Raw genomic sequence first — 23,717 nt, 5'->3', positions numbered from 1 at the left:
TTTTTAATGTGGAATGCTACCTAGCATAATCTTGATCACATAATCTAATCATGGCATGAATATTAAGACACGAGTGATTCAAAGCAATAGTCTATCATTCGACATTAAGACAATAATACTTCAAGCATACTAATAAAGCAATCATGTCTTTTCAAAATAACATGGCCAAATAAAGTTATCCCTACAAAATCATATGGTCTGGCTATGCTCCATCTTCACCACACAAAATATTCACATCATGCACAACCCCGATGACAAGCCGAGCAATTGGTTCATACTTTTTAACGCGCTTCATCCTTTTCAACCCTCACACAATACATGAGCGCAAGCCATGGACATAGCACTATGGGTGGAATAGAATATGATGATGGAGGTTGTGTGGAGAAGACAAAAAAAGAGAAAGTCTCATAGCGACACGGCTAATCAACGGGCTATGGAGATGCCCATCAATTGATGTCAATATGAGGAGTAGGGATTGCCATGCAACGGATGCACTAGAGCTATAAGTATATGAAAGCTCAAACTGAAACTAAGTGGGTGTGCATCCAACTTGCTTGCTCATGAAGACCTAGGGCATTTGAGGAAGCCCATCGTTGGAATATACAAGCCAAGTTCTATAATGAAAATTCCCACTAGTATATGAAAGTGATAACTCAAGAGACTCTCTATATGAAGAACATGGTGCTACTTTGAAGCACAAGTGTGGTAAAAGGATAGCAACATTGCCCCTTTTTCTTTTTTTGCGGGCTTCTTTGGCCCCATTTTTTATTTAGGCTTCTTTGGCCTCTCTTTGGGGGAGGGGCAATGCTCTAATAATGATGATCATCACACTTCTATTTACTTAAAACTCAATATTACAACTCGATGTCTAGAAGAAACATATGGCTCTATATGAATGCCTCCGGCGGTGTACCGGGATGTGCAATGATCTAGCATAGCAATGACATAAAAAAACGGACAAGCCATGAAAACATCATGCTAGCTATCTTACGATCATGCAAAGCAATATGACAATAAATGCTCAAGTCATGTATATGATGATGATGGAAGTTGCATGGCAATATATCTCGGAATGGCTATGGAAATGCCATGATAGGTAGGTATGGTGGCTGTTTTGAGGAAGATATAATGAGGCTTATGTGTGATAGAGCGTATCGTATCACGGGGTTTGGATGCACTGGCGAAGTTTGCACCAACTCTCGAGGTGAGAAAGGGCAATGCACAGTACCAAAGAGGCTAGCAATGATGGAAGGGTGAGAGTGCGTATAATCCATGGACTCACATTAGTCATAAAGAACTCATATACTTATTGCAAAAGTTTATTAGCCCCCGAAGCAAAGTACTACTACGCATGCCCCTAGGGGGATAGATTGGTAGGAAAAGACCATCGCTCGTCCCCGACCGCCACTCATAGCAATCAATAAATAAATTATGCTCCGACTTCGTTACATAACGGTTCACCATACGTGCATGCTACGGGAATCACAAACCTCAACACAAGTATTTCTACTAATCCACAACTACCCACTAGCATGACTCTAATATCACCATCTTTATATCGCAAAACTATTGTAAGGAATCAAACATATCATATCCAGTGATTACAAGTTTTATGTAGGATTTTATGACTAACCATGTGAATGACCAGTTCCTGTCATCTCTCTAAATAGATATAAGTGAAGCAAGAGAGTTTAATTATTTCTAGATATGCCCACGCTCTAACAAGTATAAGTGAAGCAAAAGAGCATTCTACAAATGGCGGTTTTCTATGTGAAGAGAAACAGGCAATCCAAAGTTCAAATGATATAAGTGAAGCACATGAAGCATTCTATAAAGCCATACTCAAAAGATATAAGTGAAGTGCAAAGAGCATTATATAAATCAACCATGGACTATCTCATACCAGCATGGTGCATAAAAGAAAAATGAAAAGTAAATGCAAAAGACGCTCCAAGATTTGCACATATCGCATGAACGAAACGAATCCGAAAACATATTGATACTTGTTGAAGAAAGAGGGGATGCCTTCCAGGGCATCCCCAAGCTTAGACGCTTGAGTCTCCTTGAATATTTACTTAGGGTGCCTTGGGAATCCCCAAGCTTGAGCTCTTGCCTCTCTTCCTTTTCCTCATATCGACACCTTTTCGATCATCGAACACTTCATCCACACAAAACTTCAACATCAAACTCGGTAAGATCCGTTAGTATAATAAAGCAAATCACTACTCTAAGTATTGTTGCAAACCAATTCATATTTTGTTTTTGCATTGTAGCTACTATAATATAACTTTTCCATGGCTTAATCCACTGATAGAAATCAATAGTTTCATCAAAACAAGCAAACTATACATCAAAAACAGAATCTGTCTAAAACAGAACAGTCTGTAACAATCTGAACATTCACCATACTTCTGATACTTAAAAAAATTCTGCCAAAATTAGGAAAAATAAAAAAATTGTATAGAAAGACAGTGCAAAAAGAATCATAACCGTTTGACGTTCCAGTAAAAAATTAAAAATCATGCACTACAGCCAAAGTTTCTGTCCTGCACCGTACAAACCAACAAGCATTGTAAACATCCTAAAGGCAAACCTTGGCACATTATTTTTATAATACAATGGAACTGTACAAGGGAATAATTATTTTTATTGAAAAGTTTCTGTAATCAAGATTCACAAAGTTTCTGTGAGCATGAACAAAGTTCAAGGCTAGCTCCCACTTCAACAATGCTTGTCTCTCTCACTTTCACTTTCCTTTTTGAAAAAGTTTTGGGTTCCCCTCTTTAATTTTTTGTTTCTAAACTATATGAAAGCACTCAACAGGAATAAATGACTCTCTAAGACTTCCGGGTTGTCTCCCTGGCAGGGCTTTCTTTAAAGCCATTAAACTAGGCATATAGTGCTCAAGTAGTGAATCCACCCGGATCCCAAGGTATATCAAAGCCAATTTGAATTAGCGATGATTTGTGATTTAGTAGTGAGCACAAAGTAACATATATCAAGCAATGACAAAGTCTAACTCTCTTCCCATGCATCGGCATGTCATAAAAGAACAATTTATGCACACATAGTAAAGGCCAATGCATAGTATAAGCAGTTTCTTGCAATTTTATCATGTTGGAAACATAGAGAGGTGGAGATATAGTTCCTCTCTCATAATAATTGCAAGTAGGAGCAGCAAGCACATGCATATTATATTCATCAAAATCATCATGTGCAACGGTAAAAGGCAACCCATCAATATAATCCTTAATAAGCACAAACTTCTCTGATATAGTGTAGTTGGGAGAATTCAAAAAGATAATAGGACTATTATGCGTGGATGCAATAGCAAAAATTTCATGTTTAACATAAGGAACTATATCGAGTCCATCTCCATAAGCATAATTCATATTGGCATCTTGGCCACAAGCATAGCAAGCATCATCAAAAAGGGATATTTCAAGAGAATCAACGGGATCATAACAATCATCATAGCAATCATCATTTGGTAAGCACGAAGGGAAATTAAACAATGTATGAGTTGAAGAGTTACTCTCATTAGAAGGTGGGCACGGGTAGCTAATCCGCTCTTCCTCCTTTTGTTCTTTGCTCTTCTCATCATCTTTTTCATCCAATGAGCTCACAGTTTCATCAATTTCTTTTTCCATAGACTCCTGCAAAATATTAGTTTCTTCTTGGACAGCGGAGGAGTCCTCAATATATGGTTTAACATAGGCATTAGAAGCATAATTATCGTAACAATATTGAAGTATGGCAAAGTTTTCAGATTTGTAAAGACTAGCATCATACTTTTCAATCAAAGAAGCAATTTCATAAGCACCCTTAAAAGCAAAAAATTCTTCAATTTGTTGAACATCATAGTAATTATAAACACCCTTAGCATACGAAGATACGATTCCATTATCGCTAAACTCACATTGGTAGGGAAGATGTTTCTTAGGGTTTTTAGAACAACAAGTAAAATAATATATTTCACATAAATTCCAAGCATAGCATTGCAAACGATGAATTTGATCCAGTAAAAGTTTCCCTTTTTCAGATATGCGATGTCGCACATAACAAGCATGCTCATCTAAAGATTTGCCCTCAACTAAGCTAGTTGGGGTTTCAGCACGAGCACATAGGGATCGAAGATGATCCAAGTAAAAAGCTTCAGGAGTGTGATAGATTTTGAGTGGTTGTTCAACCATTGGTTCAGTAGGTACAACTAATTTTTTTGGTATTTTGCGTTTCCTACCCATAACTAAAGATAAAAAACAACTAAGAACAGCAAATAAAAATTACTTAGTGATAAAGCACACAAGCACACACGAGAATATTCACCCCATGCTATTGCTCCCCGGCAACGGCGCTAGAAAAAGGTCTTGATAACCCACAAGTATAGGGGATCAATTGTAGCCTCTTTCGATAAGTAAGAGTGTGAAACCCAACGAGGAGCTAAAGGTAGAACAAATATTCCCTCAAGTTCTATCGACCACTGATACAACTCTACGCGCGCTTGACGTTCGCTTTACTTAGAACAAGTATAAAACTAGAAGTACTTTGTAGGTGTTGTTGGATAGGTTTGCAAGATAATAAAGAGCACGTAAATAAAAAGTAGGGGCTGTTTATATAAAAACACAATAAAATAAATATAGCGAGTGTGAAAAAGTGGTGGTAGGAGTTGCGAAATTGTCCCTAAGCAATTGACTACTTTACTAGACCGATAACAAGTTTATGTGGGAGAGGCCACTGCTAGCATGTCATCCCTGACTTGGAACTCTATCCACTTATGATTGGGACTATTAGCAAGCATCCGCAACTACTAACGTTCATTAAGGTAAAACCCAACCATAGCATTATGTTACATTGGTCCCCCTTCAATCCCGTATGCATCAATTTCTATGCTAGGTTGAACCTTCTGTCACTCTTGCCCTCCAATACATAGTCCTATCAACATACAACTAACCCTATGGTGTGATCCACGTGCGCGCTCATATGATGGGCACCAAAGGACAGCAACATAACCACAAGCAAATTAAATCAATCATAGCAATTCATCAACCACCGATAGGACAACAAAATCTACTCAGACATCATAGGATGGCAACACATCATTGGATAATAATATGAAGCATAAAGAACCATGTTCAAGTAGAGAGTACAGCGGGTTGCGGGAGAGTGGACCGCTGTATATAGAGGGGGGAAGGTGATGGAGATGTTGGTGAAGATGGCGTAGGTGTTGGTGAAGATCGCGGTGATGATGATGGCCCCGGCGGCGTTCCGGCGCCACCGGAAGCGAGGGGGAGAGAGCCCCCCTTCTTCTTCTTCTTCCTTGACCCTCTCCCTAGATGGGAGAAGGGTTTCCCCTCTGGTCCATGGTCTCCATGCTGTGGGAGGGGCGAGAGCCCCTCCGAGATTGGATCTGTCTCTCTGTCTCTCTTTGTTTCTGCGTTCTCTGATTCTGCCCTTTCACCGTTTCTTATATATCCGAAGATCCGTAACTCCGATTGGATTGAAACCTTTGCCAAGATTTTTTTTCCGAAAATTAGCTTTCTTGCGGTCAAAGAAGAGCAGCAACCGCCTTACGGGGGGCCCACGAGGGTCAGGGGCGCACCTAGGGGGGCAGGCGCGCCCCCTGCCTCGTGGCCACCTCGGGCACCATCTCGCGTTGATTCTTCCTCCCATATTTCCCAAATATTCCAAAAATATTCTCCGTCCGTTTTTATTCCGTTTGGATTCCGTTTGATATGGGGTTTCTGCGAAACATAAAATATGCAACAAACAGGAACTGGCACTGGGCATTGGATCAATATGTTTGTCCCAAAAATAGTATAAAAAGTTGCCAAAAGTATATGAAAGTTGTATAATATTGGCATGGAACAATAAAAAATTATAGATACGACGGAGACATATCAACATACATTTTGTTCAAGAGAAGGTGGCTCTCGGTCAAGTTCGCGTGCTCCATGTGCCTACTTCTGCTCAGTTTGTTGATATCTTTACTAAAGGCCTGGCGACTACTCCGTTTCAAGACATTCGTTTCAGTCTCAACATCGTCGAGCCTACCGTTGACATTGCGGGGATGTTAGAATACAACTTGTAATAGGATTAGGACTCCTACTCAGTTTGTAATAAGGCTAGGTCAGGTGCGGCTTGGCTCTTATATATATACCTCTTGTACCGGCTCAATATTGCATCAACAATTATTCAATACAATTCTACAGTTTGCATCGTGGCTGGCGGTGGGCATGCCAAAATTTTGGCGTGGACTCGTGGCATAGGGTATTGTTTGGATTGAAGTCCAATTATCGGAGCCACGCCAAAAAAATGGTTGTTGCGTTCAATTATGCACCCACGCACGGGAGAAACAGGGGTGGGCGAATCGTTCACCAAAATATTGGTGCACCTGTTTTTTTGGGAAGAAACTTTCCATCTACCAAAACATCTTATATTTAGCCCTACAAAAAAATCTTGTATTTAGAAACAAAGGGAGCATTCATCATTTGTCATGGCGGTACAAAGACCATCAGAAGTAAAAAAAATACAATCAGGTCGGTAGACCAACTAGTGAAGAATACAAGCACTGAAGCGAATCGAAGGCGCGCCACCGTCATCGTTCCTCCCTCATCGGAGCCGGACAAAACTTCTTATAGAGAGTAGGAAAGTCATCGTGCTAAGGCTACACATGACAAGTGAACCAGAACATCAACTGTCGTCAATGAATAAAAGTTTATATCGGAAGGATCCAACATGTAGACACAAGATGATACAAACAAAGACTGGATCAAAATAGATCCACCTAAGACCAGCACCGATCGAATCTCGCGAGATCCACCATAGACAAACCTCCGCACACACTCCGACGATGCTAGATGCATCGCCGTGACAGCGCTAGGCGGACAGAACCTTATTCCATCTTCAGGGAGCCACCACCGTCTCGCCTTGAAACGCTGCTCATCCACGAAGACTGGGTTCTCCACGACCATGATCACGGTGGCATCCTCGGTTGCCTGTGATCTATCCTCCGCGAGCTAGTGCTGCTTGAGGAGATGCAGGTTGTCCCGCTGCTCCTCTCGTAGCATCCAGAACATGGAGAACAACCGCTCCTCCTCCGCCATGATGATCTCATAGTGCACCTGCGCCTGCGCCGTGGTAAGCCGGCGACTGGCGAGGGCGCGGGTTTGTCATCGGACGCCCCCTCCAATGTCCGGTCGTCGTCCTCCGAGTTCTCTTCCGGCAACCTCGGGTGCAGTCTAGCCTCTATGCGTCGTGCATGTCGAGCCCGCCAGACGTTTGCAAGGGGCGCCATCTTATGCTTCTATGCCAACAAGAGCCGCTTCCACAGCCCGTTGCCACTCACCGTTATTGTGCTGGTGGTTGTCGTGGGAGGAGGGGGAAGGGAAGGGGAGGCGTGCTGATAGCCGTGGGCGAAGAAGGAAGAAGTAGCGGAGGTGGTGCGGCTTCTGCTTTGCGTGTCGTGCTTATATATCGGGCACTGGCCAAGCCAAGCGGTGCTTCAAATGCAGGCACTCGGAGTGGGTTTCTCGGTCACCGCGCCTGTTCAAGGGCAGGCGGACGAACGGGCAGCCGGCTTCAATGCACTAGGAAGCCGTCTCGTCGCCCTGTCCAGTTGTGTTGCTCTAAGTCGGCATTGAACGCGACGCGGAGAGCGAGCGTGCAACGCTCTCCACCGTCGTGCCACTTCAATGCACGGCATGCTGCAGGGCGGTCTCGTCTACCCTAGACAGACATGAATATGACGCCTCTTTCCGAAAGAACGGTTGGAGCGGTTCGCAGAATAGGTTTCCGAGTTGGACGCGTAAGTGACAGAGGTCTGGACATCTGCGGCATCGTGTCGGATGGCAAAAAGAGTCCGGACGGGTCGATCGAGACGTTTGTGGGCATTTTGTGGTCGTGCTGAAGATGCCCTTTCATTTGAGATGTAAGATTCTACTCCTAAATTCATGGAGTAAAGTTTGTAAATAAAAAATAAAAAATCACCTCGGTGGTACCTTGATGACCTCTCAGGCCTGGTACAATACAAGGTGCTTAGAAAAATAAATCGAGTTTTTCTTAGCACCGGTGCTTATTTCTATATAAGAGAGACGCCTAATAAATACCGGTGCTGGAGAAAAACTCGGTTTATTTTTTTAAGTGCCTCCGTAAGCATCTAGTATTGTATAAGGCCTTACATTATACAAGACCTCGGAGTGATGCCATATCTCTCACTCTTTCAGCCTACCACTAGTTCATACTGCCTGTCCGTATAGCTTGCGCGCCACCGCCACCGCACCACGAAAGCCACCCTCTGCACTTGTGAGACACGAATCAGACGGCGTCTCGTCACGCGAAAGCGACTCGTAACGACCGTCCGATTCCACCAAACCGTGGTGTCAAAAACTGCACCGTTCCTGTGTACGTATCAGGCAGAGAGCGTGCGAGAAAGTAGACTTGAGACTTGAGAGTTCGTTAGACGAAGTCACGAAGAGAGTGAGATTTGTCTGGTCGGGTCAGGGAAGTTTGACTTGTGAGTAGGGCCAGCTTGCGGCGCAACGTGTGAGCCGCTGGCGAACATGGCACTGCCACCTGTTCCCTGCCACCTCGGTCAGCGCGGCTAGCACGCTCGTGGCGTTGGGGATGGTCAAAAACTCAAAAGCCGGAGAGTTATTAGCGCTGGCCCTTCACGAGTCTCTCGTGGTGAAGTTTTATAACGGGAGCAACCTGATCGCGCTGGCAAAAAAACGTAACCATCGCGCTCGTAACGTTCGCACTTGATCGCGGGAGTAGTAGTTAATTAATTATAGTGAAGACATTTGGCGCCATTTAACCTTGCTGGTCGAGTCTCGGTTTCGGATTATGATGGCCACCAACTTTTGAAATGGCTCTCAAGGTCGCGGAGAGACGCACTAGCAGCAAGACTAGCTAGCTCGCCCGCGGTGAAGCAGCCACAGGGTTTCATTAGGATCAAAGCTTACTCCGAAGTAATCCTGCATCGTGCTTGATTGACTGGCATTTTTCCGACCGTTCTCGGCAATAGGCATCGGGCTCGCTTCGGCTGTTATTCAGACTAGATGACCCGTTGCGCCAATGGCGCAAAGGCCGAGTGTAAGCCAATCGTTGTAAGAGTGTGCGTTAACATATTGTTGTTCGAAAAGAATAGCTCATATATTATATGCAGTAAGTATAGTAGGTTGGAAATGATGCACTAAGTCATGTAGGATGGCCAATGTCTTGCAGAAAGGTAAATAACCTTTTTAGTTATGCCACAAATATGAAATAACGATGCTCTTTGAATAAATGAATACTGGCTTCTGTAAGAGGAATTGAAGTAGATGTAATAGTAAATGGAAGAACAGAACCGTGCCTTGCAAATATTTGTTTTTTTACGTGAAGGAAAAGAAAGACCTTTTCTTGTGAGTAACAAAAGGAAAAAAGAAAGAAACACCTTTTTGTTCTCTGTATATGGAGATAAGTATTTCGATGGGCCAATGTTATGTACCCGGGCCCACGAATAGCGACAGTCGTGGCCTGTGAAGAGCCGAATATGAAGCGGCAGCGAGTGGATCCAGCGAGCCTGTGTATCCCCTTTCTTTCTCGTCTCTTCAGTTCGTCGTCAGAGGCGTCTCCGAAGCCGCCGCCCGGTGCGATTTCTGCTCTGTTCTGATTTTGGATTTGTCTGCATGTTTGGATTTAGCTTTGATTTATCTGGAACTTGCGTCTCCGCTATTTATGTGTCGATTTCCACCCCTCCTGTCTCCTTTTTTAGCCATGATAGATCCCGAGTTGTATTTATTTATATCTACGGATGTGCCCATAGGGAAGTAAATCGCCGTGGTTATTTCAATGGCGGCATTGTTTTGATTGAAGATCCATCATTTTGTAGGTTCCTGCGACGGGGGATCATGAGGGGATCTCGAACCGATCCTGTGGACATCAACTCTGATGGAAGCACTGACAGTAGCTCTGATGAACACTCGAATAGCAGCTCAGATGGGTGTGCTGATAGCTCCTCTGATGAAGGAATGCGTATGAGCTCCGATGAAGTGATGTACATCAGCTCTGATGAAGGAAGGCACATAAGCTCTGATGAAGGCGGGGACACCAGCTCAGATGAAAGCGTATACACCAGCTCTGATGAAGGTGTATACACGAGCTCTGACGAAGATTCATACAGGAGCTTTGATGGAGGTGCACATACCACCTCTTCTAAAGGTACTTTTTCACACGTGCATCTCAGTATCCTGGAGTTTCATTGCATGTACTTAGAGCCACAAATTCTAGAACTGAAAGCTTTCACTTTCAAGGGAGGAGGTCGGACATGAACTGTGAGGATTTGAGAGAAATTTAGTTTATATAAAGTTGAAGAAAGGCATGAAAGCTTTCACTTTCAAGGCAGGAGCTTTGACAGGAATTGTGAGGATTTCAGAGAAATTCAGTTTGTATAAAGCAGAAGAAAGGCATGCAGTACTTTGGTGTGGTTATTAGCTTATTGTTATTCTCAAAATCTGGTATTAAAGATATGTACGACCGAACTGGCCGACACGATTTTAGGTCTGATTTGCTAATGGTGGTTACATGATCTTAATTTGCAATATAGTGTGTGATGGAAGTATGATTTTAGGTCCAATTCGTTAACAGTGGTTATATGATCTCAATTTGCGATACAGTTTGTGATGGAAGTATCAGTTTGGTGGCTTTCATCACATTTATTGTATAGGTTTCCTTTTTTATATTTTAAGATGCCTCAACTCTCTGTCTTTTTAGCCACATATATTCATTATTCAACCCTCATGCCATGTACTTGCTGGGATAGGCAACAAATGGAGGAGAGTAGACTACAGAGAATGTTTTTAGGCTGCAAAAGTAGCGGATGAACATTCTTTGAACACTATGTAACATTGCGACCTATTCTTAGGTTTATGCTTTGATTAATTGTGTCGTTTTTGTTGCTCCCAGCTCTGTTCTTGGCTAAAGACTATTTGTTATAATTTATGGAAATTGGAGGATGTATGTATATGTATAGTATGTATTTTATTGTTTGGGTGACATATGTATAGCATCGTGAAGGCGACGAATGATCAACCTTGTGCTGGCATGATGTTATACATCTCCATATGATCAACAACATCATAAGAGAAATACCATCTCTGCTATTTTATTTGTTCAGCAATGATGAAACTATCCTGTCTTGGGTTACTTTTGTTTGGAATGCTTTTTTAAATTCACAGCCTAACTTGCATATAACCGTGCCAGTTATTGTTATCCTTTGCACTTATAATTTCCTGGCTTGTTCAATTATGTAGGAGTGCATAAGCGGATGAAGGTAAAGAAGCCTTGGAAGGTATGCATGTCCGTGTGTGACTGTCCTAAACATTACACAGTTGGTAAGCGTTGCTTGCTCATGATTAACTGATTCTGCTGTTCGTTGGCTGAATCAAATCAATCTGTTTGGTTTTGGTTGCAGGCTATAATCCAGACTCTAATGGTAGATGGATGTATTCAAAGAATTTGAAGATGTCAATGTGTGCTCGGAAGCGTCTCAGCCACTATATTAAGTCAGTTAAGCCTGCTATTGGCCACTACGTGTGTGAGATGAACAAAACCTTTACCAAGGCTGGGCAGAGAATGGTATGACTTTTTTGAGTGTACTTACATTCGCATCAGCGTATTAGCCTGTCATGTCATTTGACTATAGCTCTGATGTATTTTTGTAGTACTTCTCTACTTCCTTCACTAAAGAGTATCTGGTGGATTTCATTACCACTCCAGTTGATGGGGTGAAGATCAAGCTATCAGTTGGTCGGTGTGCAAGACGTGTTCGCCTTATTAATGGCGTGGACAACAGGGCCGCCATAACACATAACTGGAGTGACTTTGCAAAGGAAGCAAAGCTGACAAAAGGGGAAATGTGTGTTTTCTCTGTTTGAGCTTGCAAAGGGAAACCAGAATTCACCGTTCACAAGATTTAGAAGGTTTGTACATGCACCGTGCGTTTAGTTTGTACAAGGATTGCTATTTTATTGCCTGGTGTAAGTAAGTTTGTACTTGTGCAGGTGTCTACAACGCAGCGTTTAAGGACGTGTATCTAAGGTGTTCCATAAGGCTATGTATATATACCTATGTCTAGTTATGGTTCCATGTCTAGTTATGTTTAGGTTCTAGTCAAGTGTGCTGAGTTGGGGGGGGGCAGTATGCATTCCTTTTGGTAGTGATCTATCTGTCATGATGTTCATGTAATGGAACGGTGATTGAAATTGTGAACCATGTGTGACCTGTGCGCTGTTTGCTAAGCCTCCAATGCTGTTTGTTTTAAGGCATGAAGTAACTTTCACCAGGAGAAGAAATTTTAGTGATATAAATCTTGTAGGTGTTGCTAGCTGGGGTCTTGCTTTGCTGCTGTTTCTGTGACCGGATTTGTGTTGGCCAGCATTATTTTGATGTCACATGTCTTTGTGTTTTTGCTCATCATAGTCTTGTTCCTTTTACCCACAAAAAAAAGACCTGGCAGCTGAACCGGGTCTATTTTTTGGGCAACAATGTGCTAATTCCCAGTTCATCTTTGTTTGGATGAAGATCTGTAGCTTGTATGGTCACAGTTTTACCATGATGTTTCCATTATTTATCTGACGAAGGAAGGTGCAATGGCAATTTGGGGCATAAGAGACACGATAAATAGTTTGAAGGACGTATTGTGATTTTAGCTGTAATTTCTTTACTTATATATGACCTTGCTATTACGGATTTGTTGTAAGAGTATTGAACAGATGGTATCATGTGAAGCAAAGAATTCTCATAAATTAATGGCTAAGTTTATTGTTCTGCACCAACTCTGCTGCCAACACACAATAAAATTTAAGAATTAACAAATGAGTTATTAGCAAATAAGTTTCGGTTACACATATATACTGAAAGCTCACGAAAGAAAACATGAATATCGAAAACACATGATATGGTTTCTACCAGTAGCAAACATCCTAGGGTGGAACATCACAACAGCTTAGCTATAATAAAGGAAAATAAGAATGTGATTTTTATGAAGGCCAATTTCCATGGAGTGCGATGTGTGTAAGAAGGTGGGAAAATAGGAGTATCTGATTTTTTTTTGCTTTTTTAGGAATAGGGCATCATATTCTGTAAGCGTTTATAAATTCCAAGCAATTAATTAGTATGAAGTAGGACAAATACGTAAGATAAATTTCTTGAAACAAAGTGGTAGTTCATTGTATGCAAAAAAACTATACATGGTATGTCAATATATATGCCTATGAACTTGAATACATGGACAATACGAATGGTTGGTGCGTGTGATGGAAAGGGCCAACGTCTCGGCCCTGAGAAGGCGGATGGCCCATAGGAGAAAAGGGGTACTCTGAAGCAATGGACTTAGCGAGGAAAAGAAGCACGAGAAGGCAGGCCGGGGGAAAAAAATAGGTGGCACTCATTTTTCTTTAGCAAGCGTTTAAAACTCTAAAAGGTAGAACATTTCACAGTAGCATGTATGAATAGTGCTATTCAATTTTGGTTTTATAGATAACGGTGCCATTATCCAAAAACAGATGCGTTTACTATTTTTTGTGGACAGGGAATATGTGTTTTTGTTGGGCCAGATACAAATAACTTGTGAGTACAATATTAATACATTTAAATTGTTAGAAAGTCATTATAAAAATGGTCAAATGGGCAAACGCTGGAATTTGAATAGGAGTACTGTCAGAATATGAAATAATTCTTTATGGAATACAGCTGACTACACAACACTAAGAAATGAAGCAAGAAACAAAAAGTTAGTAAAAGATAACTTTAGCAGGCGGGAAGTGATGGGTGTGCCTACATATAGCATATTTATAGAACCACTGGAACATTGCAAGGATTAACACAAAAACTCTGAAACATTTAAAAGTTCACATAGAGCAGGACTACTTTAGAGAAGAGTTTCCAATACATGATATGATATTAATAGAAACAGATAACATCATTCGAAACTTACATAATAAACTGCATGAGTAGGATATAATTATACAGGTCCAGTGTCGTCTAATTCTTGTACAACAAAACATTTGCTGAGCAAACAAAACAAATAAGACATGGTAGCGATAATATGGAGAGCCATCATTGAGACTTGAGGCATAGACAGAGGGCAAAACTCCTTGAACACGTGCACGTATGCTCACATTTGAGCAACATTAGTCCTGTCTACGCACCCTTGATGTTGGGGATGATATAGCAGTTAGACATTTACATTCAAAGACACATCAACAGGCGATATCGAAGTATGCAATATCAGATAAAAAAACCTCACTGAAAGACATTGGTTATATATGTATGGAACAGTAGATAAGGGAACAAACGCCAAGTTAGTACGCTACATTTTGATGTTTTTTGCCGATGCTTTACGTTGTCAAAGAAATGCTATAATAATTTTCTAGACGAAGTATGGGTGGATGAGGATGATCACTATTGGAAAGTAAGAAACAAATAATCTTCTGTAAAGAGAGATGTAGATGTTGTAAAGAGAGTGCTAATGACAAGCAGGGTATGCTGAATTCTAAAAGAAAGTGCATATGTTAATAGTGCACGACCGGGATTTGTACAGCAACTTATAAGGATAAGCACAGAACTATATGTAAGGCGAGCAAGGTCTAGGCAGTGCATTTGAGAATGCTATACAGGAAATGATCCTACAAGCTGTCTTACATGTGATCCGTGCATTTAGTCTTTAAAGAGTAAAGCTCTGCGGGCAACAGGCTGAGATATTATTTCTTTGCTGGAGCTGTGATCTGTTTCACTAGGAAAGCAATAGACATGAGTAATCTATATAATTGCATGAGTCTAAAGAGCAGGAGGGAGGGCATGTTACTTGGTTGATGTTTCTTTGTTTGGCGGCAGTGAACCCGGAGTGTCGTTGAGGCCATCCTACAAGTCAATGAGCAATTGTATGTAAAATGGTATGTGGTATTGGAGGAACGGAAGCGGAGAGCAAAACAAAGCAATGATTACCTCTGATTTATTCACACATTTAGCTGTTGGAGTGCTATCATCATTACTCTCTGAACTAGGCCTCTTCTTTGTTGTAGTCAAGGAGCTGAGCTGTTTTTGAAACGACTCCACACGATCATATAGCTCTGATGACCAGAACTGCTCAGCTTTGAGTTGTCTCTGGCAATTATTCAGATCTGCTGAGTTGTAGTCATCTATCGTAATTATGCCCGTCGTCAACAGATAGGACAAAGCAGCAGAACATGCTGATTCAACAGCGTCGCTGGCAAATTGAGTTGATTCTCCAAAGAACACCTGTTGGGTTGGCAATATGCTTTTGCTGTGAGGTTGTAGATCGATTTTCATTGATGCCATCAACGTGGCGTCATCATCATCAGTTAGCTCAAATGCATGCATTGTAGCGCGGATTCGCTTGATAGCCTGTTCAAGCATATACCTTCTGCTAATGGTAACAGAGATGGCAGAGAGCTGCATTCAATAGAAAGACGAAAGAATTTATCAAGTCAACTGGATACGGTAACACAAAGAATGTTGATGCATATACATGGCCTAGTCATAACCTGTGGAAGCCCCTTGACTATGAAATCATCATCGTCCATTGAGCTGGCAATGTCCGCAGGACGGGGCTATATAAAATTTCAGTGGCATGGGAATAAAGCACAGGTTAAAACTATTTAAAGGCAATCACAGAGACCTATGTAAGCAAAGTAACAGAAGTATGATAGTAAAGGCAGAATGCTCAAGTAAATTTGCAAGCATAGAAATGCAATTCAACACACGATTCAAATACAATAGCGTGCAGCGAAACAAATAGACAAAGCACCAAGCTTTGGCAGCATATGCTGCATAACCGAGAGTACCATGGTTCGATAGGATATGGTTCGATATGGTAGATTACATTATCAGGTGCACACTTACATACAGACCACCACAACTAAATAGATAGATTCAGACGCATTGATTGTACCATGGTTCGATAAGACACACACGACATATGGTTATAGATAACTATATTAGTAGGGAACAGTGACTGGCTCTAACGATGATGATGGCAATCTGATGGTCCTTATGAGATTAGAAGCGATCTTCAGGCAGGGCACGGAAGTCATCAGAGCAGCACCATTTGTCGTCAAAGACCTCCTCATCATAAAATGAGGTTCTTAGTTCCGGGTGTGACGGTGGATTTCCATCGCCTTGGGTTGACAGACCTTTATCTTCATTTATTGGCTGTTCCTGACCGTATGGATAAACGCCAGTCTCCTGAAGGTTAACCATTGTGTCATTAGTGCACTGCTGAAGATGTTCGCTGTTGGCCTCTACATTGAGAAGAACATTGCTAAGCTCCAGGTCATCTGGACCAGATCCTGGGCTCATCCTGCTACTGACCAAATGCTTAAGATTGTTGGTGACGCTCTGTTATGTGTCCAGGGATCCATCCGATCCTTTGCTCAGGAGTTTGTTTTTTCCAATGCTCTCTTTTAGCTTCTGTCTCAGACATGCGTTGTCCCTCTTCATTGCCTTAAGCTGCTGATACAACACTGCATTTCTTTTTTCCACAGCCTTCAGTTGATCATAACTATAGTCTTTTGGAACCACGCCCTCATAAGCATCCATGTATTTAATTGATGCTGCAGCTACATAATCTTGAGCTTCCTCAAGATCTTGGTGCTCCGAGGTAGAAATGGAAACCTTGACAGGTGAACGCTTGAGCCTGATCTTGATTGGATAGAAGGTAACAGTGACTTGCAGACGGGAACCATCTGTTGGGATTGCTGAGTAGGTGGCCCCTGGCAGGCCAACCTTCTCTAACATAGCATCAAGCAGGATCTTAGATGAAATTGGAACAGAAGCCATTGTCTGGACCTGCCGCAAGCGAGAGAGAATGTCACTATCACAAAGAGCTGGCTTGACGTATAGTATCATCCTCAAGTCTGTATGGGTTGGAAGGGGAAGAAAACATGATAGGTGACAAGTGGGTTCTACAGTTTGGATTTTGTGATGAGAAGACTAACTGCAGGTGGATCAGGATGTCTACTATCATTTTCCTGTAATATATAATTCACAGCTTATAGGAAGGTTGTGGAATTGAAGTAAATTATTAGGTAGATCCATCGCTCTCATCTATTTTGTTTACCTTGGACAGAAAGGATATTAAGCCTGACCACACTAAAACACCACCACGTCTTAGGTAGTCAGACACAATACTAAGGATAAAAAAATCAAAAGCACTGGCACAAGGGGTTTCAGCCACATTATGTACTGGTGCCTCAAAGCCAGCTTAACAGTAAATTAGACCAGAACGGAATAGATATATACTTGAGGAAGACGATGGTGACCGGTGGTAGAAGAACTGCTAGGCGGGTCGGCAGAAAAAATCGTGGATCTAAAAGAAGCATGAGAAACCGGATTAGAGCATCCAATTTGCAGTAAGAGAAGGGAACATAGTAGAGTAGTAAAATACAATGGCGGCGAAGGGAATACCATGGGGAAGAGTCAGTCGGCGGCGGTCTTCATAGCTTCCATGGCAAGCTTCTAATGGCCGTCGCTGAGGGTTGGATCTGAGAGTGCTACCAGAGAGAATGGGGAGGAGAGGAATGGATAAGATGCAGAGAAGGAGAAGACAAGAGCGCCTCGCCCGCTGTGGGCCTCGGCGGTGAGATTCACCGCATGCACCGTCGATGAACAGAGAATGTCCGAGGTTTCAACGAGTAGCCACAGGACAGGTATGTGTCCTGTTGCGTGAAAGATTTACCGGAGGGGATAATTGGTCCTAGTGTCACCTCCACTCTCCGCGACTGGGCTGTAGGCAGGCTGTATCTAGGCCGTATATAGCTACATATTCATTAGGCCTGAATAGAACTGAATACTTGTTTTGTCGACTCAGCGAACTGCTCATGCTCCTGTGGAACAGCAGAATTCCTATGTGAAGCTCTGCATTATTCCCATTCCACCAGGCCTGATGTAATTTGTTGGTGCAATGGCAATGTTAATACTTTGGACTTAGTCACCTCGGCAGATTGGATTAATTTTTCTTTTGTGGATCTTTTCTTGTAAGATGTGAACAATTTCTTTTAAAAAGCACGATTGCTTTCGGTACAAAAGACACGAGCTTTAAAAAAATGCTAGAAATGTTCTGAATTTGTAAAATAGCACGCATTTGAAGATTTCGACAACCATTTAAAAACAGAAACATTTTTCTGAAACGATGATCATTTTATGGTAGAAATGAAGACAATTTAGAAAATAGGAAAGCACAAACATTTGGTGAATTTGCGAACAAACGATGGGAAAGCAGGAGCATTTTTTAAAAATTACGGGCAACTCTTCACAGCAATGAACAACTGTTGAATTTTAAACACTTTTAAGAAGAAGCAAAATTTCTTAATTTACGAACAATTTTGGAACAGGGAAAACTTTTAACTGTTGAGCTTTCGCAAAGAGAGTACTTTTTGAGAATAATGAAAAAGTTTTCAAGCTGCTAATAATTTTTCAACCTGCGGCCAAATTTGGATTTTAAAATAAAGTACATATAATATTTTGGCAGCTGTTGCTATTTGAAGGGCAGAATTCGACTTTGATTGTAAACCAGGGCCTTGATTATAAATCTAAGATTTATTTTGTCGTAAGACCACTGAGCAGATGATATAATGGGAAGCCGTGTGGAAGCTAATTATTGTGAGAGAATGCATTAATATATTTGTTGCTTCAAAAGAATAGCTAATGTACTATATGCAGTGAGCAGATAAGATTGGAAATGGTGCACTAAGTCATGTAGGAAAGTACTATTGACTTTCTGCAGATGTAGTAGTTGTTGATGATCGTTTGTTATATAAACAGGAATTTAATTGCTTTTAATTCGTTGCATACACCGTGATTGGAAGACGTGATCACAGGGAAGCTCTAATGAAAGCATTGAAGCAAAAGCATGCATAAAAGGAAGTTTGTTTCTTGAGTCATAGTTTTCAGGAAACAATAGCAGGAGAGGAGTCCTTCACAGAGAGAACAATATAATCTAAAGATCATAGCCTATATAATACAGTACTTTTTACCATAGGAACAGCAAGGGAAGACTAAAGTTTATATATAGCTTGCTCGGAGTTTTCCAAAAGGGGAAAGATCTTGGTCTTATTGATATGAAACAAAAGGTGGCTGTTTTAGTAACCACTGAAGCATGCTGGCCAGGATACATTGACCAAAGGCTAGCAGTAACTATTTCTGGTTGCTTTGAGGTGCTGCCCAAAATTATAGGATGTCCGATGTCGCTTGAAAAGTGTGTTATATTCAGAACTGAGAGCATGCCTGCTGAGAGCGTGCTTGACGGTGGTTAGATTATTTAAAAAAGTAGTGGCTATTGTGTACGGTTAAGCTAGAGAAGTGAGTATTGTTTTGGTGTGAATTGAATGGAGTTTGATATTTTGCAGATATGCACTTATAGTTGCAAATGCTTTGTAAAATAGGCAGGAATGTAATTGCTCTTATTTTTTGTACACACTGTGATCACAAGACATGATTAGAAGGAAGTTTTGATGAAAGAATTGAAGTGAAAGCATACATGAAAGAAAAGGTTGTTCTTTAGCCGCAGTGGCCTGGAAAGAATAGCAGAAGAAGAGGCCTTCACATATATACAGTAAGCGATGATAACCCGCTTCTGGGTACAGAGATAACAACAAAGTTTAAAGATCATAGGCTATATCATACACTACTTTTCAGCATAGAGGCAGCAAGTGAAGACTAAAGCGTACACACATCTTGCTCGGAGTACGCCAAAATGCGAAAGATCCTGGTCTGATCGATATGAAACAAAAGGTGCCTGATTTAGTAACTACAGAAGCATGCTGGTCAGGACACATTGACCAAAGCTCACCAGAAACTATTTCTGGTTGCTTCAAGGCGGCGCTCAAACTATTTCCACGAACCTAACTATCTGTATTTCATCATGCATGTATCTTTTATTCACTGTTCCAAGAACACAGAAGCAAGGCAAATAAGCCGGCGATGGAGCAAAACAGAAAGTCAAGTTTATAAAGACCGATGAATGAACTACAACAGGTGATCAGAAGATTACATTGGGCGCAGGCGTTGCTGTCCTTGATGCTGCTGATCCTGGGGAACCGTTGTCACAGACGATGCCAATGTCCATGTCCTCCATCGTGAGATTTTTTATCTGAGATTGAAGAGGGATAGTGCAGTGAGGAGAAAGCAAGCGAAGCAGGAAATCGAAAAGGAAAGGACGAATTACCTCTTTCTGTGGTAGGGATAGGGATGGATGGATTGTTGGTGGAGCCGCTGGTCGGCAGAGAGAAGAACCAGGAGTTTATCTATTGGGGATCTAGGTCAAAAAGTGTGCTCGTGCAGTAGTTATATACGGTCGAGAGCGACGGTAAAATCTGGATGGGCTGGACTTATATGGGCTTTTATAACTCTTTATCATGGGCTTGTCTCTGTGTTGCTGAGTCTTGATTTTGTATTTGGCTTCGATTTGTCTGGTTATATGTACGTACGTGTATATTGAGTAGCAGAGTAAGAAAAATATTAACTATAATTGTTATAGGTAGTGGGTTAAGTGCCTGTGGATAGGAAGTGCAAAGTATATCACTATGTATTCTTAATTTGATTATTAAAGCTCTTGTAAGGTTAAAATATTCTGCCTTCATACTAAGTGTTCAGTGTTTCAATAGAAGAATTTTTTGTACTTACTAAAGGAGTTTTATCCTTAATTTAAGTGTTACCTAATGAATTTTATAAAGGCTGATCATTGAAGTTTAAAATTGAATAAAAGAATGAGAAGGACGAGCACATAGACATAAACTTGAGAAAACTTAGTATTGCAGCAGCATTAGTCTGTGGTATGAGTGAATGAGAATTTACAATGGATACAAACAGTTACTAAGGAGATAGATAAAACAGGACAGGTCGCGATGATATGTACAAGACTCAAAAGTAGTTTAACACAGATCTTAAGCAGGGAGTTGATCAAAGAGAGCTTTGGTGCATCTCCATGAGTGCGAAGGATGGCCGTTGTTCAAAAGGCGATTGTTACTTGTCTTGCGGTGAAGATAGTGAGGACTGAAGCACCAAGCATCAAGGTAGCAAGGCTTCATACATAGAACAGGCTGACATGAAAAACAGGAAAGTTTGTAAGACAAGACGTTGATATGGTAGGCCATATTCCTGTGTTTCATGCTAAAGATAACAGAACGGAGAGGATGGTAACGGAGAAATAAGTAGAAAGAAGAGGCTGCAAGAACACACATACCACTTTCGCATGCTCATTGGAAACTTTGACTGAGCTAGGACTGTAATATGTTTGATGAATTGGACCCTTCAACAGTCGGCTCACTCCTACGTTTATCAAATTCTCATTAAAAGGAGTACCTGGGAAGCATGTATCTATATTTATATGAACATGAATAGAAACTATACAAGATAGAATGAAGAAACAGAGGTTTCACAGATTTAAGCACAATAGGATATAAATTTGTTTGATGATGGATTTATAGTGTGAAATGAACTATAGTTTATATGAGAATTAATGGCTTTGGTAAGTAGACAGTGGTATGTTATGTTTTAGTGTATAGACAGTTCATGCCTTTGTAGCCGAGGCATCAGACCATATGTAGGAGTATCATCATAACCATCAATTAGCTCAGATCCCTGTGATAGAGTTAAGGTAATTACTGCAAAGCATGTAGAATTGAAGCAAGAAAAAAGAAGCAGGAAAGGTAGGTCCAAAAGAAATGCTTACAGTGGTTGAAACGAAGGTTCTCATGAAAGTTGGCACGACCAATCTATTATTTTTTTTGTTTTGCCAAACAAGGATTCTGGCATGCGGCAGTGCATTTTTTCTAAATTCGATGTCATGGAGAACTACAGAAGAGGATATTAGCCGAGCATGCCGAAGGAAAATGGAGAAAGCAGAGATAAATCATTAGGCACAGTACCAGTGATTACAGGCCCAAATATCTTCCCTTCATTGATCTTCTGCAGATACTCAAGTAGCTTCATGCGATAGATACGATTAGTCTCAGTAGCCTTATTGATTTTTTGTTGCTCTAATTTAAGTGGCATTGTCATCTCAGCCCACTTAGGGTTACATGTGAAGGTGGTGATTATGTCAGGTGAGTTGTGGACATAAGAAGCCGACATTCCATCACGATATGCGTGAATCATAGAACGAGTTCTGCCAGCATAGGACAATGGTATTACATTACTTTGAATGTTGTCGTCTTCATTAAGCATAACAGGTACAATAACATCATCAAGATTTATGTTTTCAGCCTGCACGGTGTGCTTCATCTGTTCATAAGCAAACAAAACCGAATATCAATAATAAATGACTGCGTGTGCATTGGGATAACCAATGTTCAGTGTGTTTGTACTTGAAAAACAGGGTATGCAAACAAAGGTAAATGGTAAAAGTAGTGTAACGAAGAATCTTAGAAAGGGAATACGAAGGTAAAACATAGATATATTACACTGGTCTTAGATAGTACAATATAGTTCACATTTGTACACAATGAGAGAGTAGTTGAGAATGAGATAGTTTCTTATGTGAAGCTATAAACACTGAGCTTCACATTTTATTTAGCCACCCTAGCAGGACAAGTATGATAATAGATTGGCTCTTTGCAGAAAGAAGCAAGGTTTGATGTGAAGCTATATGTAGAAAGCTTCACTTGCTGATTAGTCCAATGGGCTTTACACATTGTTTATGGGGATCGCACGTAATGAGCGCAGTCATCATCCATGTCCTGATGATAATCTTCATTGGTTTCTTCATCAGAAAGACCATCATAGACTGGTTCAGGCACATTATCCTCTGAGTATATGCCCTTTTCCTCGTGAAATACGTGCAGCGGCTGTAGTGCTCTGGAGAGCAACAGTTGCATTTTGAATTTGTAGAATAGCTTGTTTTAGAGTGGAAAGAGAGAGGCCGGCAGCAGGGTCTAAGGCAGCATCAGCAAGGGTGTGGATTTTGTTTGATGCAACATGCACTTCTTCTAGATAATTGGATGCTTCTCTAGTCACCTGTTTGATGGTTTGATTGCGCTGATTGATTTCTTCTGTTGTTTCTGACAACCTGTCTGAAAGTTTTGCGTAAGCTTGTTTTTCTTGCTGCAGCCGATGGTAGTTATAATCAACAAGAACCTTTCTTCCATAGCTTTCCATGTATCCAATGGCTAGGTTAGCTGCATGGTCCATTGCTGCCTCCCCGCTTACACATATATGGCTGAACAATTTAGTGCGGGGCGCTGAAGCATCATAACGCTCTTTTGTGCGGTGAAATTCAATCTGTGATCTATATCCACCTTGCTCAAGCAAACGCACATAGTAGACTGTTTTTGGGAGCCCAAGCTTGTCAAACATTGCCTCAGCCAAAGATGTTGTGCGTAGCTCAACCAACTCCATGAGAATGGCTTGAAAAGATAAGACTCGGGAGGCTGGCAGAAGCCACAATTAAAGTGCGCATTAAGAATAATGGAGATTGAAGTTTGAAAATTGATATGCAGTAATGATGTAATAGTGCTTTACTAAGCCTAGATGAAATGAAGTTATAATATAATTAGGCTATGAACAGAGATAATTAGTGATTTTAATCCAGGAATGAGAAAGTATTCATATGGCCTGGAACAATTTCTTTCAAAAGAGTATAGGCAAAGCATAGACATGGATGATGTAGTTTGCTATCATTAAACAAATTTAGAAGAAAAACAAGATGAATACTTTAGAATTAA

The 23,717-nt window shown here is 41.1% G+C and overlaps 1 protein-coding gene and 1 long non-coding RNA gene across 2 annotated transcripts; both read left to right on the top strand.

The window, feature by feature from the left end:
- The first annotated feature begins 9,685 nt into the window (after positions 1-9,685).
- On the top strand, positions 9,686-11,398 carry LOC123120308 (clumping factor A-like). The gene is made up of 2 exons (XM_044540279.1): positions 9,686-10,197; positions 11,289-11,398. The coding sequence occupies exons 1-2, from the start codon at positions 9,888-9,890 to the stop codon at positions 11,396-11,398; spliced, it is 420 nt and encodes a 139-aa protein (XP_044396214.1). The 5' UTR covers positions 9,686-9,887.
- Positions 11,399-11,459: 61 nt separating this feature from the next.
- On the top strand, positions 11,460-12,403 carry LOC123124416 (uncharacterized). Its single transcript, XR_006461075.1, has 3 exons — positions 11,460-11,613; positions 11,700-11,957; positions 12,039-12,403. It is a non-coding gene; the product is annotated as an uncharacterized lncRNA (long non-coding RNA).
- Positions 12,404-23,717: the final 11,314 nt, after the last annotated feature.

The sequence above is a fragment of the Triticum aestivum genome, chromosome 5D, assembly GCF_018294505.1.
Source record: "Triticum aestivum cultivar Chinese Spring chromosome 5D, IWGSC CS RefSeq v2.1, whole genome shotgun sequence".
Classification (NCBI taxonomy): Eukaryota; Viridiplantae; Streptophyta; class Magnoliopsida; order Poales; family Poaceae; genus Triticum; species Triticum aestivum.
The sequence above is the reverse complement of the archived record's forward strand: the minus strand, read 5'-3'. Positions and strand labels throughout refer to the sequence as shown.

Coding starts and splice junctions, on each gene's coding strand:
- LOC123120308 (XM_044540279.1), top strand. CDS start 9,888: ATGAGGGGATCTCGAACCGATCCTGTGGACATCAACTCTGATGGAAGC. Junction 10,198..11,288: donor ACATACCACCTCTTCTAAAG/GTACTTTTTCAC, acceptor TCAATTATGTAG/GAGTGCATAAGCGGATGAAG.